Source organism: Octodon degus, unplaced genomic scaffold (genome assembly GCF_000260255.1).
Source record: "Octodon degus isolate 3935 unplaced genomic scaffold, OctDeg1.0 scaffold00112, whole genome shotgun sequence".
Lineage (NCBI taxonomy): Eukaryota > Metazoa > Chordata > Mammalia > Rodentia > Octodontidae > Octodon > Octodon degus.
The window spans coordinates 4,058,373-4,076,248 of NW_004524688.1; the positions used below are offsets into that span (position 1 = coordinate 4,058,373).

Genomic DNA, 17,876 nt, shown 5'->3' on the forward strand with positions numbered 1-17,876 from the left:
GTGCTGGGGGATTGAACCGTGGTTCCTGTGCTTTGCTAAGCTTGCTCCAAGTAGGTGCTTTAGACCACTGAGCCATCTCACCAGCCCAATATGTTTATCTTTTAATGAGAAAAAGACTTTCAAATATTCCATACCAAGAAGTCATCTTCTGGTAGTGCTGAAATAAAGGCAGGTTCAATGGCTTGTAAAAAATCAAATCCTTGAGTTGCCCACCTGTCACATAAAAATGTTTGATAATTACAAAACAACCAAGAAAATGCTATAGCACTCTTAAGCTACACAATACTGAAAATAATATAACTAGAAAATTACTATATCATATAGGAGAAAATATATTTCTTGTTTTTGATAAATTCCTGGGTTGAAGCAAGTTATAGTGTGGACTTCTGGGGAAAAACAAAATTACTTTAAAAAATAATTTTTACTTTGAGATGAATAAAAAACATGGGAAATATTAAAGATGGATGCCCATATACACATCAACATTTATAAGCTATATAAAAAAATTTCCTATTTTTAGTCCTAATTGTATTAAACTTGTGCTTCTCTAACTTGAAAATGGTATTAAAGTATGCCATGACATCCCTCCAGTATGAATTACAGAATACCCCATTAAGTTTTCAGTTGTAATACATAATAATCACGCTTACTGTTGGGAGTGGGGGGCACATGTCTGTTATCACAGCATTCTGGAGACTGAGGCAGTAGGATTGCCGTAAGTTCAAGGCAAGCCTGGGTTACATAAGCACATTCAAGGCCAGTCTGAACTACACAGGGATACTCTGTCAGAAGTGGCCCCTCAAAATAATAAAAATAATTCTGTTTACTTTCGTGTAGTTGCTAGTGAGCATCACAGATGCTTTCTTTTTTCCCCCTATAAACTCTAAAGTTGCTAACTGATAGGTAAACTTTACCCATTTACACAAGTAATAAGCTTGAATATGAGGGACAAAAATGAGATTAACAAGCTGGGCACAGTGGCACATGCCTATAATCCCAGCACTCAGGAAGCTGAAGGAGGAAGGCACCACAAGTTCAAGGCCAGCCTGAACTGCATAGTGAGACCCTGTCTCAAAAACATCAACAAAAAACCCACAAATAAACAAACAAAATTGCACAGAGATCAGGAAGACTTGCACATGGATAATGCGAACAACCTTAACAATAACTCACTTATTTAACAACAAGTCACTCAGTCTGGGTTCATCATTTTTTTGTTTTAAATAAGTTTGCTAAGAGTTGTAAGATTTTCTTTTCTTTCTTTCTTTTTTTTTTTTTCTTCCTGTATTTTAGGGAAAGGTCTACAAGGTGTTCAGGGTCTCACTACTAGATCAGACTCATAGTGATCCACCTGTTTACAGTCTTCCAAAAGCTGGGATGACAGGTGCATGCCACCACACCCAGTTTCAAGATTTACTATTTGTGTGTTTTCACTAAAAAAAAAAACAAAACAAAACAGAACCCGATTGCTACAATGCTTAGAATGTCTTTTGTTACTGTCTACTCAGAAATCCCATATAATACACAGGAACAAAATACTATGAATCCCACACAAAGCATGCAGGAAACAGGTTATCTGGTCATTACCTGGGTCTTGTACCTCTACCACTTTCACATTTAGTCAGCACATAATTCATCCATTTCTGGGCAAAGCTTATGTATCTGTCTCCTATCTTCTGTTTAAACTCTCCAGACATCAAGCGAACAACTTCTTTATGATACTGTAAGAACATGTTATATGCATCAAAATTAAGAACAAAACCATAATAATATTACCTATACACTAGTTTCAGCTTAAAGTGTCATTTTTCTAAAAGCAAAAGGTAAAATCATGTATTAAAATCTATGTATTTTGAATAACATGAAAAATTATATAGTGTCTCAAAAAAGGTTTCAAAAGTGTTTTACTTGTAAGTTTAAATTAAGAATGAGAGGTCCAGGGAGATGGCTCGGTAGAATAAGCGCTTGCCTGGCAAGCTCAAGGGCCAGGTTCCACAAAAAATAAAATTAAAAAAAAATAATGAATTAAGAATGAGGTTTTAGGATATTAAATATTGAAGAAAATGTTAAAATGTAGCAGATACTTATTAGCACAAAATAAAAACTGGGCAACTAAAAGATAGTTCAAAAAGAAAACATTTCTGATATCCAGCAGAAGTGTAAGATGGCATACTTCACTAAGTATAATTATAATCAATAATAATCTGCTATAAAAGATTCATAATACTTTTGGTTAGTAAGCTAGAAACCATTGACCTTACCTCTCTTTTTATACTTACCTCAAACCCAAAATTGTACCCTTGAATCATTGCTTCTCGGTAATACTGCTGCAGGGTGACAGATTCAGATTCCTCAACTTCCGCATCAAATTCTGATGTGAACATGTGATCCACTCGGTCAATGGCATCACTTATTCTGTGGCATAGCTGTAGTGCATCATTCTGAAGAATCCCAAACCACAATCAATCCAAAATAAACCAAATCACACAATTATTGTATTCAAAAGGAGTACTTCATTCATCATCAGACACCATTACAACATATTCCAGCCACATTTGTTTTCATGATCAAAAGGAATGAAATATAGAGGAAACTATTATTTTCATTTGCATTACACGTTCTTTAACATTTGATGGAGAAGTCCATTTAAAATGAAAATGCCTAACTATAACTTGGTCTTGGCTATCTTAATTTTTGACTAATTAATCTTTTTGCTTTTGTTTTTCCAGACAAAACTGTGCTGTGTATTTCAGGCTAGCCTTGAATTCACCATGGAGCTGGCCTTCAACTCATGGTGATCCTCCACCCTCAGCTTCCCAAGCACTGATATTACAAGCATATACCACCACACTCAGTCTTTGAATAAATGCTTTATCCTCAGTATTTTGTGTATCAACCACCAGAGATACTACTGGCAATGTCTGGACCTAGTTTTGATTATCAAACTGGGAGAAGGTAGAATCCTCTGGCATTTACGGGTAAAGGACAGGGATACTGCTAAATAGCCTACAATGCACAAGACGGACTGGCCCCCTCCAACAAAAAATTCACTGGCCTCAAATATCAATAGTGAAAGCTTGAGAAACCTGGCCCTGATGCCAGCTTTTCGTGTCTCTCCAAGCCACATCACAACAGCTCCAAACTGGTTTCTCTTCCCAGCTGTCCTTAAACACTCCTGTGTGTGTATGGTATCTATCAGGCAATCACCCTCACACACTGTTACAAAATATTCTTCCAAAATCTTCAATAACTCCGAGTCTTAGCAAAAAGTATGGTTTTTCTCAACGAATACATTTTTGCCCACCTTATTTCATCAGTCCTATTACTTATTAGTTATGAAGATCCAGTCAAATCAGACCATGTAACACCCTTCCTTTTGCTAGTTCCTTCCTAGCATGCATCCTCCCAAGCTGAAATCCCAGATGCTATTAGAAGGTATTAAGTCCTCTCTCTTCTGTACATGTGCCACTTTAGGTCTTTAGAACCATAAACTCCCATAACTAATAAAATCTTGCACTATCCAGAATCACCAAGTAGCTCAAAGCAAAAGACAAAAGTCCCCTACTCTAGTGTGAGAGCAAGATTGCAAGTTAGGAGAGACTTATAGCTAAGTAAGACACATCAGGTTGACAGAACTAAAACAGACACTTGTCATTTCTGGGACTGCTGCTTTTTGGCCTAGAAGACATCACTGATGGCTTGTGGAAAAGTGTAGATGAACCAGGATTAATAAACATGGCATATAGAAAGTGGTGAAAACAGAAGCAAAGGGAAAAGAATGGAAGGCTCTGGCTTGTCACAGACTTTGAAGGCCTTTATGTTTGTGTTGATCTACAATTGCTTTCTCTAACATAGTTAATTCAGCTGAATTAACCATAAAATAAAGGAATAAACATTATTGCTGTGAAAAAATTGGAAACTGCTAAAAGAGGAAGCTAAATTTATATAACATATGAAGAGGCCTAAATTTCAATCTTAGTTTTGCTACTAACCAGCTATGTAATTTTTTTATATAATTATTACAGTCAAAGAATTACTCAATTTTCTATTTGTTCCAACTCTAAAGTTTCACAGTTCCAGGAAAGATCCAGGAATTTTTTTCACAATCTAGATACGGAAAATGTGTACTTTGGAATACAATTTAAGAGATCCAGCTCCTCCAATGACATTATTTGACATTATTCAAGTCCTCTTCAGCATGCTACCCAGAGCAAAGGTCTCTGCTCCGACCAGGGATGCTGGGCTACCTTGAGCTGCTGCAGGGCTGCGGCAACGAGCGGCTGGCTGGACGTTTGCTCCTGCCGGAGGGCCATGAGCCCCTCGGCGGACTGCTGGAAGGCCTTCCTCTGGATGGTGAGGTGAGCAGACTGTGTCACAACTAATAGGAGATTGTCCACCTGCAGAGAAAACCAAACGCCGGGCATTAAAGCTTTCAACAGTCTAGACCTCCACGTGGGCGAGGACTGCTGGTGCAGTGTGTATGCATGCACACATGTGAAGACAGAAGGGGCAGGAATAAGAGTGGGATCAAATGAGGGGCCTCAGGAAGAGATCAAGGCCATATCATTTTTATTCTCTAAGAGATAAGCTTACTGCAATAATTTAAGTAGAGCTATGTATAATGATCCTTCCCAAAGTACCAAAACAACCAGAAAATATAACTGGAACAGGTCATATGAGGTTTAAAGTACAAAAACTAAATATAAGAAACTACAATAGTTCTGGAAAGGGATGATGACATCTGATCATGGCAGCGGCTGTAGAGATGCAGGGAAAGGATCAATTACTGCACACAGTGCTAGCTTGCTAGGACTAGTGGTTAACCAGGAGGGTGGCAGGCTCACTGTGTACTAACTGTCACATTTCTGGCTTAACAAATGAGCGGACAGTATACCATCTAATCAGGGAGTGCAGGACACAGAACAGCCCTATAATATGAAAGGGGCAGCAGCTGCATGTGAGATGAGCGTGAACATGACTCATCCCCAAGTCCTACACCAGGATTATATGAAGACTCTCTACAGTCTTAATAAGTTACACAAATTGACCAGGATCCTTCCCAGGTAGGTAGATATCAGCCTTTACTATAAAAATGAAAACTAAATACATTAGTAAGCCAGAGTACTTAGGAGATATCCAGAACTACAAATTATATAAGAGCACTCCTTATAATAATTATACTAAGATAATTCCTCTTAGATCACGAGTCTCTAATTACATGATTACACCAAGGTATAAATAAAATACATAACTTATTTCAAATGTTTCAATGTATTTTAACATACTGTACTTAATAGAACTAGGAATATTTTAATATAAATTATTCTGAATGTTACATGGCGAGTCACAATGGTATGCTCTAGGTAAGGTTACACTAGCAATCAGAAGGGCAGTTAAATCTATGAGCAGCAAAAATTCTTTTTTCCTAAAAGAACTGTATTTTAAGTAACTGATACAGCTGAAAGAGACTCAAAGTAGGACTGACCTGCATACTTCTCAGAGTATCAACAGTCTCCACCTGGGGCACTATCTTCACAGGCTGTGCTTCCCACATGCCCCAGCCATCATCTGAGTCCCGCGTGCGATCCCCGTGCTTGGTCAGGAGCAGAAAGGCATCGATGAGCACATCGTCTGGGTCTTTGGAACAGTCCTTTCCTGCAGCAGCGTTGAGTAACTGCAGAATGATTTTCTTCTCCTCAGCAAGGGTGTCTGGGACAAACATTTGCAAGTTTTCTAACCCAGGAATCTGAACCTAAAAAGAAATAATCCAATCTCACAGTAAAGAACAATGCACATACAGAAATATATTATTAAAAAACAAACTAGAAAAAGATAAGCAAGTTTAAGGTAGAGGGTCAGGGAGAGATGTTACTCTGAGCAGCAGAAGGACTGCAAGGAGCTTGATTTAGTTTGTCTGAAGGACAGGAGAGCTTGAGAGTGGGCTGTGGGAGGTCCCTCAGGGTTTCTCCAGTGACAGACACTCTGCATTAGTTTATTTTCAATTACAGAGAAAAGACTCCTGGAGGTTGGGTCACAAAAAGGCTCCCAGAGATCATTTTAACTGGGGACACCAATATGATGATACAAAGGCCCCACCTACTACCTGGTCACACACCCCTGCACGGGCATAAAATTTGCAGTGACATCATACATGTGCGTATGATTCAAAAGCGCTAAAAACCCAATTGAAAGGGGAGTAAAGATAGTGACATGAACTTTAAATTGCTTTCAGAAATACAAGGGAGAAAAGGTGATTTAGATCAACATTATCTTTTCCTGTAAGTTATTTTAAATACATATATGTGTAAAACTAAGTTAATATATTAAATAGTATGATTAAATATTTGATTATCTACATTCTTAAATTAATAAATCAAGTATGAACATTTTTCTATCTACTCCACTGGGAAAGTACAGGGTAGTCCTATAACTAGGGTCAGTGTATAGGCTAGAAAGGCCTAAAATAATTATTATCTGGACTTTTATGAACAAGTGTGCCTACTTTAGAATAAAGCAGGGAACACTGCAGGTATTACCTTAACATACTGCTTGGCTTTCAGAACATCCAGCAGGTCTCTAACTGGGGCTGAGAGGATAAATTCTGCCGCAATTTCCAGGTCCTAGGGTCACAGTTGCAAAGAAACTTCTTTAGGGTTAGCTTTTTTAAAAAAGTAAAGCTAGATAAACAAATAAATGAAAAGATAATAATCAACCCGCCATGTAAACTCACCTTTCTCAGCATTTTAGCGAATCCAAGTGCTTTTGAGGCTCTTTCCCTGGCTTCATGGAAGAGCTCCTTGAGTGCTCGGCTGATCTCTATGACAGACCTCCTGCCAGGGGACAGAAACCCAGTCAGAAGGCACCAAACACAGAAACAAGCAAATTCCAAAGCACAGAAAAAGACTGTGGTTTTTTCAATGGGGCCAACAATTACTGAGAATGTACTGAAAATATTTCGAAGCTTGTTCCTCAGTTTTTTAGCTTTATTATTATTATTATTTTTTTGAGGGGGCAGTGGGTGGGTGAGGGAATCAAATCCAAGGCCTCACATATAAACTCTCTACCCCTGAGCCACATCCTTCACCTGCTCTCCAAACTAGGCAGGGTACATTTAATAATTTTCAAGTAATGGTAATTTACAGACTTTTATAGATTTCACTGATAATATTTGGAGTTTGTGATAAATTGACATTCAGTTCATAATCTAATACACACACACACACACACACACACACACACACACATACACGCACAGTACAGTCTTGGAAGTTCTTAACAATGAGCTCCCTTCAAACATCATCTCACGGTGATTGTCAGTTTGTGTGGTGTAGCACTCCCATGCAGCTGCTCTCTAAACAGCAGCTTGGAAGAAACACTCATAGGCAGCCAGGATAAGCCACCTCTCTCACATCACCTATCTATAAAGCCTCTTTTAGATTCATGCCTAGTAAACAGAGCATCATAAGGGCTATTCTCTAGTTAAGCATCTCAATTCCTGAATTACATTTATTTTGAAGTTGCAATGCTAGATTTCAAAACTATGTGACCTGTGAGCAGATTTATTCCATCTCTTAGTTACCTGGTTATTTTCCTAGGAGAGAATCTATGTGGGGATTGCTTTTATTTTTTATTTTTGTTTGATACAGAGTATCACTATGCAGTTTGGACTTGTAGTAGTGATCCTCCCGTCTCAGCCTCCCCAGTGCTGGAATTACAGGCATATGCCACCACGCCCTGTTCCAGGGCCAGCACAGCGTGCCCGGGATTCTGGGGCCAGCACAGCATGTAGTATTGCGGATTGAACTCAGGACCTCATGCTTGCCAGGCATGCACTTACACCACTGAGCAGCTATCTCCCCAGCCTGGGAATTTTGGATAGTGACACAAAACATTTAGCTTGGAGAAATCAGCTGCATTTGATCATTTACAAAGGCTGAGTAACATGAAATTACTTATACATAGCCACAATCTTACACTAAGTATATTATTTGCTCGTATCTAGTATCCCACAAAAAAAGGCAACAATTTTAATTATTTCACCTAAACAGAATCTGTATATAACTGTAGAAATTTAACAGATGAGTAAGTCACAGTTTCATATACTGAAACAGAAGGGACAGAAAAGCATAAAAACAATACAAACACATCATGTTATTAAGAAGTACCAATGTACTGCTATAGAGGTTTTAAAAGACAAAAGACATAACTTAATTACAGACATTCCAGAAAATATGGATGGAGATAATTTCACTCATGTTTAGTCAACTTTATCACTTTCTCGAAAAGTATTACTATTATTTTTGATGGTACTAGAGATCTAACTCAGGACCTAGTGCTTGTCAAACAAGCACTTATTCCACTGAGCTGTCTCCCCAGGCCCTAAAAGTATTATTTTTATTATGCTAAATAAATCCTAAGTTCACTTTCAAAAAAATTATCACACAAAACTGTAACTAAGAGATCACATGAAAAGATGAGACAGTAATAAATAAGTCCCTGCTATGGTTCCAGTACCCAAATTCCTCCATTCTGATATAACTGGGTTTATTTATTTATTTATTTATTTTTGGTCCGAATGCCCTCAGGGGTGGTTTGGCTCGCTGGAGTGTTGTGGGGATCGAACTACAGCAACCTGAGGCTGACTATAACTGGGTTTAAACAACACTGACTCTAGCTAGGTTCATCACCAAAAATAAAACTACATGTAGTAAGAGATGTAACAGGAAAGAAAGTTCAGTTCCAACCGTATTTCATCAGAGGCAGCGGTGTCATCAGCACTGGTCCGAAATGCAGCGCAGCGCTCCTGCAAGCCAAACTCTAGAAAGCTTCCTGTAGATTTCAGCAGCATTCCTGCAATGTCACTAAGGAAACAAAAACAACAAAAATAAAACAGAGAAGAAAAATTGTACTGAATCTCAACATTCCAGCTTTGGCTACCACAGTTTAGAAACAAGAATCTTTTAATATAAAAATCAGGCTAAACTTGAAAAAGTAGAAATCTATAACATGTATCTATCTTTGCTCTATTACGGCAGTATTTTATTATAAACCATAAAATTTTAAAACAAAGTGGCTACATGATTATGACACAAGCATCACTCCCATCTTAAACAAATGTTCAAGACAGTATACTGAAATGATGTATAATTCTCCCAGCACTGAGGAGGCTGAGAGAAGAGGATTGCTACAAGTTTGAGGTCAGCTGGGGCTACCTAGAGAGCTTAAGGTTAGGTTAAACCTCATAACAAGACTCTGTGTCAAACAAAATTACATATATTACAATAAATTAAAAAAATAAATTTCCTGAAAAATTATTTTTAAGAATCACTAAACATGTACATTAAGTGTACGATCTTAATATTCATTAAAATGAACGCCCAAGTATAACAAAAGTAAAGAGGGGCTGCAGAGATAGCTCAGGCAAGCACAAGGACCAGAGTTTGATCCTGGGTACCACATTCTGTGCTGGCCCTACCCCAGGCGCACTGGCCACCAAGACCTGTAATCCCAGGGCTGGAGGCTGAGATAGGAGGATCACTAGGAGTCTGAGCTGCGTAGTGAATCCCTATACCAGATACACAAAATCAAAAAAAAAAAAAAAAAAAAGAAAGAAAGAAAGAAAGAAAGAAAGACAGACAGACAGACAATGAGCCATGTAAAAGTTCAACAAGTTTATCAGCCTGGGTAGTGTCAAGGAAAGGCACATATGACCTCATAAAAATGAGCAGTCCTGGGCCTCAGTCAGAGGAAAAAGACCAAACCCAGCTAAAGGCAAACTGTTTCCAGAACAGAACACCCTACAATGGCACTTGCAGGTAAAAGCAGACTATAAGCAACAGAATAGTTGGAAGAAAGGATCTGTTAGGAAGAAAATAAGAGAACGACATATCTAATCAAGGCATGAAGATGTGTCAAGCAAGGACATGTCTGTAAAAAATAAAAATGTCCGATCTCCACTCTGAAAGAATCAGGCGTTCATGTACCAGATCAGGAAAGCACACCGGGGCCATGCTGCCAGGGACCTTGGAGGTCACACTAATTTGTCTGAACTTTTGGTAGTCAAAGTGAGAAAGCTTGAAAATACTTTGAGTGGGGAAGGGATGTGATCAGAAACATGGTTTTAAAGAGTATCACATAAGAATATCCAGGGTGGGTTTATTCACTTAACTACATACAGTATGCAATAAGCAGTAGTAAGCAAACAGATAAAAGCCCTAAAGTGGATAAAGAACAAACAAACTTTTAAAAATTATATAATATTTCAGATTATTAATCAGTGCTCTGGAAGATGAAAAGCTAAAGATAAAAGCTAGGTGGGTAGGAAATTCAATTTTAAATACAGTGAAAAGGTAATATTTGGAGGAAGACCTGAAGGAAATGGGGAAATGAATCATGAAAATAACTGTGCCAGGGAAATGAATTAGCAAATGCAAAGGGCAGAGGCAGAAGCACTCCTGGACTGTGAGAACTGAAGGAGAGGAAGCCACTGTGGTAGCACAGCTGAGTAGGAGATGAGGACAAAGACTTAATGAAAAGGCAGACTACGTGCCGCCTCAGTGGCCACTACTTAGACTCATGTAGAGGGACTCATGGAAACCTTCAGAGAAGAGGGCTGAAGGTCCCATCTAACAAGGTCACTTTGGCTTGTGATGAGAATAAACTGGAGGAGACTGTAGGTAGAAGCAGGAACAAATGTCTACAGACAAAAGACTGAAGTTAAACTCATCTCTCTCAACATGAATTAAACTAAAATCAAAATGGATCAAAAATCTAAACATCAGAACAGAAGCAACCCACGGGAAGACAAAATAGGTTAAACATTTGAAGTCAAAGGAGTAGTTAAGGGGTCGGGGAGATGGCTCAGTAGAAGAAGCGCTTGCCTGGCAAGCACAAGGTCCTGAGTTCAATCCCCGGTTCAGGAAAAAAAAAAAAAAAAAGTAGTTAAGGACTTTCTGAACACAATTCCAACTACACAAGAAATACAGTAACAGCAAGAATCAACAAATGAGATTATATCAAACTAAAAAGCACCTACACAGCAAAGGAAACAGCCAGTGGAGTAAAAAAAAGACAACCTATAAATGGGGAAAAAATTTGCGAGTAATTCCTCAGATAACTAATATGCAGAATATAAAAAGAATTCAAGCCAAAAATTAATCACCCAAAATAAAAGCCCTAATCTTGAAATGGGCAAGTGAAATGAATGCTTCTCAGAAGTGATACAAATGGCCAATTTGAAAATGTTCAATTTCTTTGGCCACTAAAGAAACACAAACTAAAACAACTCTAAGATTTCATCTTACTGGCATGCCTGTAGTGAAAAGGGAACTCTCTTACATTGTGAAAACTAGTATAACCATTATGGAAATCAGTATGGAGATTTCTTAAAAAGTTAAAACTAAAAATTCCCAAAAAACCTAAAAACACATTACTGCACCACATTCATGTCAATGTTTATAGAAGCACATTTTATAACAGCTAAATCCTGGAAGCAGTTTATTCAGCTATCAGCAGACAAATGAGTAAAGAAAAGATAGTATCTATAAACAATGGAACACTACTCAACTATAAAGAAAGATAAATTCAAGACATTTGTAGGAAAATGGACATACCTGGACTATATAACGCTAAGTGAAATAAATCAGACACACAAGCTTAAATAAAGTTTGAGAGTGCCAGCCAGTTGGCTCAGCAGATTAAAGCACCTGCTGAGGCTGACACAAGGATTGGGGTTCCATCCCTGGTGTGCTGTGCCAGCCCCAGCGTTCAGGATGCTGAAAACAGGAGGATTACTAGGAGTCTAATCTGTCCAGTGAGACCCTGTAGGTCCTGTACTAAATAAAAATAAAGTTTGATATCTCTCCTTGGGAGTAAAGCAAAGTACAAATAAAGAGCAAAATAAAGGATAGCAAGAAACAGGAAGACAGACCTTTTTGCAGACAGAAAAGGGTTCAGGAGACCCAGGCATAAGGAGAAGCAAAGACTTAAAATGGGTCATGTACATGTGCCAAATGAACGCAAACATTGTATGTGATAAACTAAATGGGCTAAAAGGAGTAAGAACAATTAAAAAATGAGAGGTGGGATGGGAATTAAAAAAGCATCACAACGTGCTGTGTACATGTACCTACTCCTTAGGCTGAAGGAAAACCTCATGTTCTGCAAATATACAACTAGACAACAAAGTAAACAAAAAGAAAAACAGCAAGGAGGACTAATTAGGGATCTATCCATCCATACAAATCAGAAAAAGTGGCAGCATGGGGTGGTGAGCAGTGGCCCAATTCTGGATTGCTCCACAGGGATAGCCAGGAGGATCAGCTCATTCCACACTGCAGGAAAAACTTAGAGCAGAAAACACTTAGGACAGAAGTCACTGCTCCAGCACAGCAGATGGAAGGAGTCTGGCTACTGAAGAGTAGAGGGGGCAATCCCAAAAGATCAGGGAAATGCCCTGGAGCATCTCAGGACAGAGGGCCTGCCTGCAAGGCCAGGGCTGTGCACTAGGTAATCTGAAGAAAAGCAAAAGGGAAAGACACAAACACTGGCATAATATGCTCTGTAGTGAACTTAAGTATGAACCTTTTGAAATTTTTTTCAGTAATACTTGGCAGGCTGGAAACAGAAAATACAAACAGAGGGAATGACAGGCAAAGCAGAATTATGAGAAATTAAAAGGAAGTGATGCCAGCTGTGGTGGGTCACACATGTAATCCCAGTACCTAGGAGGCTGACACCGGAGGAGCATTCTGAGTTTGAGGCCAGCACAGGCTATACAGTGAGTTTAAGGCCAGGCAGAACTACACAAGAAGGCGCTGTCTCAAAACACCAAAAATAAGTAAATAACTAAATAGACAGGGACAGTGATGTGGACAATGGGAACAATGCTGACTAGCAAAGGAAGGCGGTGTGGGCTGGAGACCATAGCCCGAAGGTCTGTGAGTCAAGAAACAGGAGCAAGTCTACTGTACACTCAAGGACAAAACAAATGAGGACTTTAAGACCAGAAACTGGAGACTGGAGAGCAGACAGGTCCAGGCAGCCAAGTGGATGCAAGATTCCAGACACTGGGTACACGCAGAGTGCACACAGTGAGCGCTGCTCAAGCTCAAAGAGCATCTAACATGGAAGCCGAGTCCCAGACACACCAGGGAGGGCAACAGCATGTGAGCTGGGATCGGACCCTCTTCTAAGGACAAGAAAGCAATGACTACTGTTTTTGGTTTGTTTGTTTTTTTTTTTTATGTATTTAGCACGGGGTCTACAAGGTCTCACTACACAGATAGGTCTCCTAGCGATCCTCCTGTTTTCAGCCTCCCAAGAGATGGGATTATAGGCGTGTGCCCCCACACCCAGTCTCAATCACAGTCTCTGCGTGCTCCAGGGTTGGGGGCAGTATGGCACGCCTGGGATTGAACGCTGGTCCCTGTGTCTGCCTAGGCAGGTGCTTTAATCCACTGAGCTATCTGGCTGGCCCTGGGTATTGATTTTTGAGTGCTGAATTTACATCCAGTTATGCTGGGTGTCACCTGCAAATAATGACAATTTAACATCTTCTTTTCCTATCTCTATTCTTTCCCTTATCTAATTGCTCTGGTTAATGTTTCCAGAACCATATTGAACAGGAATGGTGATAGTGGACAACCTTGCCTTGTTCCTCATCTTAGAGAGAAAATGTTCAGTTTCTGATGCTGGCTGCAAAAACGTGCTTCTAAGATGAAGCACCCTTCTCAGATAAAGAAATAACAAACAGAAAATACATGGAAAAGTGTTCAACATCACTGGTTGTTAGAGAAATGCAAATTAAAACAACGCTGAGATTTCATCTCATGCCCAAAATAATGGTATTGTCAAGAAATCAATCAATAATGAAAGCTATGGGGCCGGGGAGATGGCTCAGTGGAATAAGTGCTTCCCTGGCAAGCGCAAGGGCCCGAGCTCAATCCCTGGTTCCGCAAAAAAAAAAAAAATTAAAAAGCTAGAGGAGCTGTAGGAGAAAGGAGCTCTTCTCCACTGTTGGTGGGAGTGCAGGCTGGTGCAAGCTCTGTGGAAATCAGTATGGAGAGTCCTGAGAAAACTAGGATCAGAGGTCCCATTTGACCCAGCTAGTCCCCTTCTGGCTATCTGCCCAGAATAATTAAAAACATACCGCAGAAATCTATACACACCCATGTTTATAGCAGCACAGTTTTTAATTAGCTAAATCTTGGAAACAACCCAAATGCCCAGCAATTGAGAAATGATAAAGATGAGAATGTGTGTGTGTGTGTGTGTGTGTGTGTGTGTGTGTGTGTGTGTAGGGGCATGTAATGGAGCATTACTCGGCCATAAAGAAGGATACAAATCTGAGACATTTCTAGGTCAATGCGTGCAACTTGAAACCATACTCTAAATGAAATAAACTGGACTCATGTAAGCATCACACTGCTTCCCTGGTATGGGAAACTAAGAGTAAATAAAGACCACAATGTACAATAGATACTGTAAAATGGGAAGAAATTATTCAAAAGGAAAGAAGAACTAGGGTGGCAGAAAGGAAGGAAGGGAAAAGAAAAAAAGATTTTTAAAAAAGGGTAAGATGGAAAGAAAGCTTTGTAAATAGGGAAGGGAAGAGTGGTTGAAGGGAAGAGAGGGGATGAGAAAAAAAAAGATGAATCAAAATAAATATGTATAGGTACAAATTCCCTATGGTGAATATGACCATTATGTATATCTAAAGTGTACCAATAAAGTTCAAAAAACGACAGAAAAGAAAAAAAAAAAAAAAAGCCAAGTGGACCTGTGGGGGACTTATGCCTATCCACAGCAAGCAGCAGGGCCGGGTACGCTCCTTAAGCAAAAGCAGGTCATGCTAGAGAGGCCACCAGCAGAGTCCTCTGTGCTCAAAAGCCTAGGCCTGACTCAAGAAAGAAACTCATCTTCTAAAAATGACAGTGTGTCCAGTTCTCCACAAGAACACCTTTGTTTCCATTCCTAGCTTTTCATGATATATAAACCAGCTTATAAAGAGAGGCTGTGGCTAGCTTATACCCTACAAACACTGAAAATTTATACTTAGGTTCTCAATGTCACCACCCAAACTGAAACACACAGGTCTATTCTACACTTACAGATTTCAAGTTTGCCTCCTTTTATTAAAAATAACAACAAAACAAAATCAAGAAGGTTTACTCTAAAGCACATTTGCCAAGCAAGAAGCCGACATTCGGAATGCGTAGTTCTCTGCCGCAAAGGGCTGGCCTGTGCACTGCAGGACGTGCAGCAGCTGCCCTGGTCTCTGCCCACTGGGCACCAGCAGCACTCTCCCCAGCATAACAAGCACACATCTGCAAATATCGCTCCATGCTTCTGAAGGGGCAAAACCACCCAGGATGAGAACCACTGCTCAAAACTTGGAAGAGAGCACTTTTGTCAGGAGTGCCTGTCATTTTCATGTAACTGAACATCATCCAAATGTGCAAAAGAGGATGAATGGGCAAACCAGGAAAAAGTGAGCAAATAAGGAAGCCATGTACCAAAGCATAAGATTTTTTACCAAAAAAGCTTTCCAGCCTGTGCTTCGCCTCCCCGTATGTAATGAGTTATTTCTTTGGTGAAATTCCATTCTTCTTCTAACAGATTTTTTAAACTATGAGATGCTTGAGGTAATTGCTGCAGCATTTGGATCCAGCTTCGCATGTAATCAAAATATACCTTGAAATACAAAAGGAGGCATTTGAGAATAGAATCCAATAACTCATGAGTTCATTGCTTAACACAAAAGCTATAAATCTGAAGGGCAAAACCATGAAAGCATGCAATACAGAGAAGATTCCTCACCACTATCAGCAAGGATTAAAGAAACTGCCAAATTATTTACTAATTTAACATTATTCATATTCCTTCAAATTCCTATGCAAATAAAACATTCATGATGTATAGAAAAACAATAATGTGATAAAAATTCTTAGAAATGTTCATTATGAACACACTATAAATGATTCTTTTAAGAGGTCAATACTCTGTTTACTTATTTCAGCCGGAGAGTTATACACGGAGGGGAGAGAATCAGTACACTGTCCACCATACCTTCCTGACACCCAGATTTTTGTGATGTAATTTTTCAAGGCTATTACATAAAAATTATGATCTGTGACCACGCTATCCAGTTGTCTGAGGTAGTGTCTACACCCACAACAAATCCTACAATGACAGTTCCCCCATCTCTAAGTTCTCATCTTACCTGTTTGCTAGGAGGACTTTACTAGCAGTTTGTCCCAAAACAGGCTCAGAGAGGCTATTACAACATGTTCTCATTTTTGGATTTTCTGACCTAGAGTAACTTGACTGGGTTAAAAATATTTGGATCAAACAATCTCTCTCTCAGAACTGTGCAGATAGGACTTTACTACCTTCTAAGACAGTGTGATGTTACCATAGAGATGGAATTCTTTTCTGCTTTTTTTCAGTAAGTTTCAAGAGAAGAAGGTGTGGAAAACATATTTGATTGCCTATCCAAGAGCCGTTCTCCCTTTCATTCCTAACAGAAATATAGATTTTACTGGGATTTTCTCAGTCTTCAAACATGTCACTGTCGTGATCTTTCTAGCACACTATAGAACCAATTTTTAAACCACTGATAACTGTCAATCAGTTTCTTCATGCATAAAAGTATACAATCTGATTCATGTACATCACAGACAGCAAAGCCAAAGTCTAAGACAAATTAGCTACCCATGTTGTTCACTGACTTACCCTAGGCCTCCTCCACCAGTCAGGCACATGACGAGCATGGACACCACTTTTGGGGAGGGGGTATATTCACCTGCCTGCTGTTCCTCACTCTGTATTTCCCACCTGCCCTTTTTCCCATTAAAGGACAAAAACTGGGCATTCCTTGAAAAGTTATTCTGCAAACAACTTTTCGTTTTTGTTTTTGTTTTGGTATAAGAGACTGTATACACGGCCTTTACACTAAGCTATGTCCTCGGCCCCCTTTTAATGTTTTTTTTTTTAAATTTTGAGACAGGATCTCACTAAGTCACCCAAGCTGAGCTTGCAACTTTTAATCTTGCTGCCTCAGCCTTCCATAGCGTTGGGATGTAATTGTATTATTATCCATAATTAACCACAGAAAAAGAAAATAAAAATTTGGGTGGTACTGTGTTTTACCATACATTTTCTTTCTTTCTTTCTTTTTTTTTTTCATTTTAGTGAGAAAAAAGATAAAATAGTAATGAAACAGTTTCACAACAGGTTAGTAGGACAGTAACAATAATTAATATATTGCATATTGTTGTTACCATACCTTTTCAATAGTCTTTTCTGACATAGTATTTCAAAATGCAATTTTTTATACATTCATTTATGATGTGTTAAAATTATTTCTTAGGATATGACAGGTATTTCAAGTTCCATTCCCCACTACTTCCTTCCTTTACTATTGGGACTGGGAAGCTGCTTACTACTTGAATTCACAGCTTCCACTGACAATTCTAAGGTCACACAACAGATTTGTTCAACAAGATGTGGGAGAAATTGGGGGGAGTGGGACCCCAGGAGAGCTCTTACTGCTCTCATAAAAAGCTTTGTGGGGGCTGGTGAGATGGCTCAGTGGTCTAAAGAACCTACTTAGAACAAGCTAAACTAAGCAAAGCACAGGGACCGCGGTTCAATCCCCCAGCACCACATGCCAGCCAGCCCCGCCCCCTGGTGGGCTGAGCTGGCCACACACACACAAAATAAACAAATAAATAAATAAATAAATATTTAAAAAAATAAAATAAAATAAAAAAATAAAAAGCTTTGTGCTTAGCTGGAAAGAAGCCTTCCCCCTTTCTTCTAGCCTAGAAGGTGAGAGGCTACTCAGCTCGAGGCAGGAACTAGCATTCTGTTAA

At 39.2% G+C, this 17,876-nt stretch overlaps 1 protein-coding gene across 6 annotated transcripts in view; it reads right to left on the bottom strand.

Moving 5' to 3' along the window:
* The window catches only part of Map3k4 (mitogen-activated protein kinase kinase kinase 4), a 137,489-nt gene that overhangs the window by 25,360 nt on the left and 94,253 nt on the right, over positions 1-17,876 (bottom strand). For all 6 annotated transcript variants that reach the window (XM_023699265.1, XM_023699266.1, XM_023699264.1 and 3 more), the window contains exons 6-14: positions 15,536-15,693; positions 8,745-8,861; positions 6,731-6,830; positions 6,537-6,620; positions 5,486-5,752; positions 4,248-4,397; positions 2,280-2,441; positions 1,588-1,721; positions 135-213 (exon numbers count right to left, since the gene is read on the bottom strand). In XM_023699265.1, the coding sequence (XP_023555033.1) occupies positions 135-213; positions 1,588-1,721; positions 2,280-2,441; positions 4,248-4,397; positions 5,486-5,752; positions 6,537-6,620; positions 6,731-6,830; positions 8,745-8,861; positions 15,536-15,693 (1,251 nt within the window). The remainder of the gene's footprint in view (positions 1-134; positions 214-1,587; positions 1,722-2,279; positions 2,442-4,247; positions 4,398-5,485; positions 5,753-6,536; positions 6,621-6,730; positions 6,831-8,744; positions 8,862-15,535; positions 15,694-17,876) is intronic.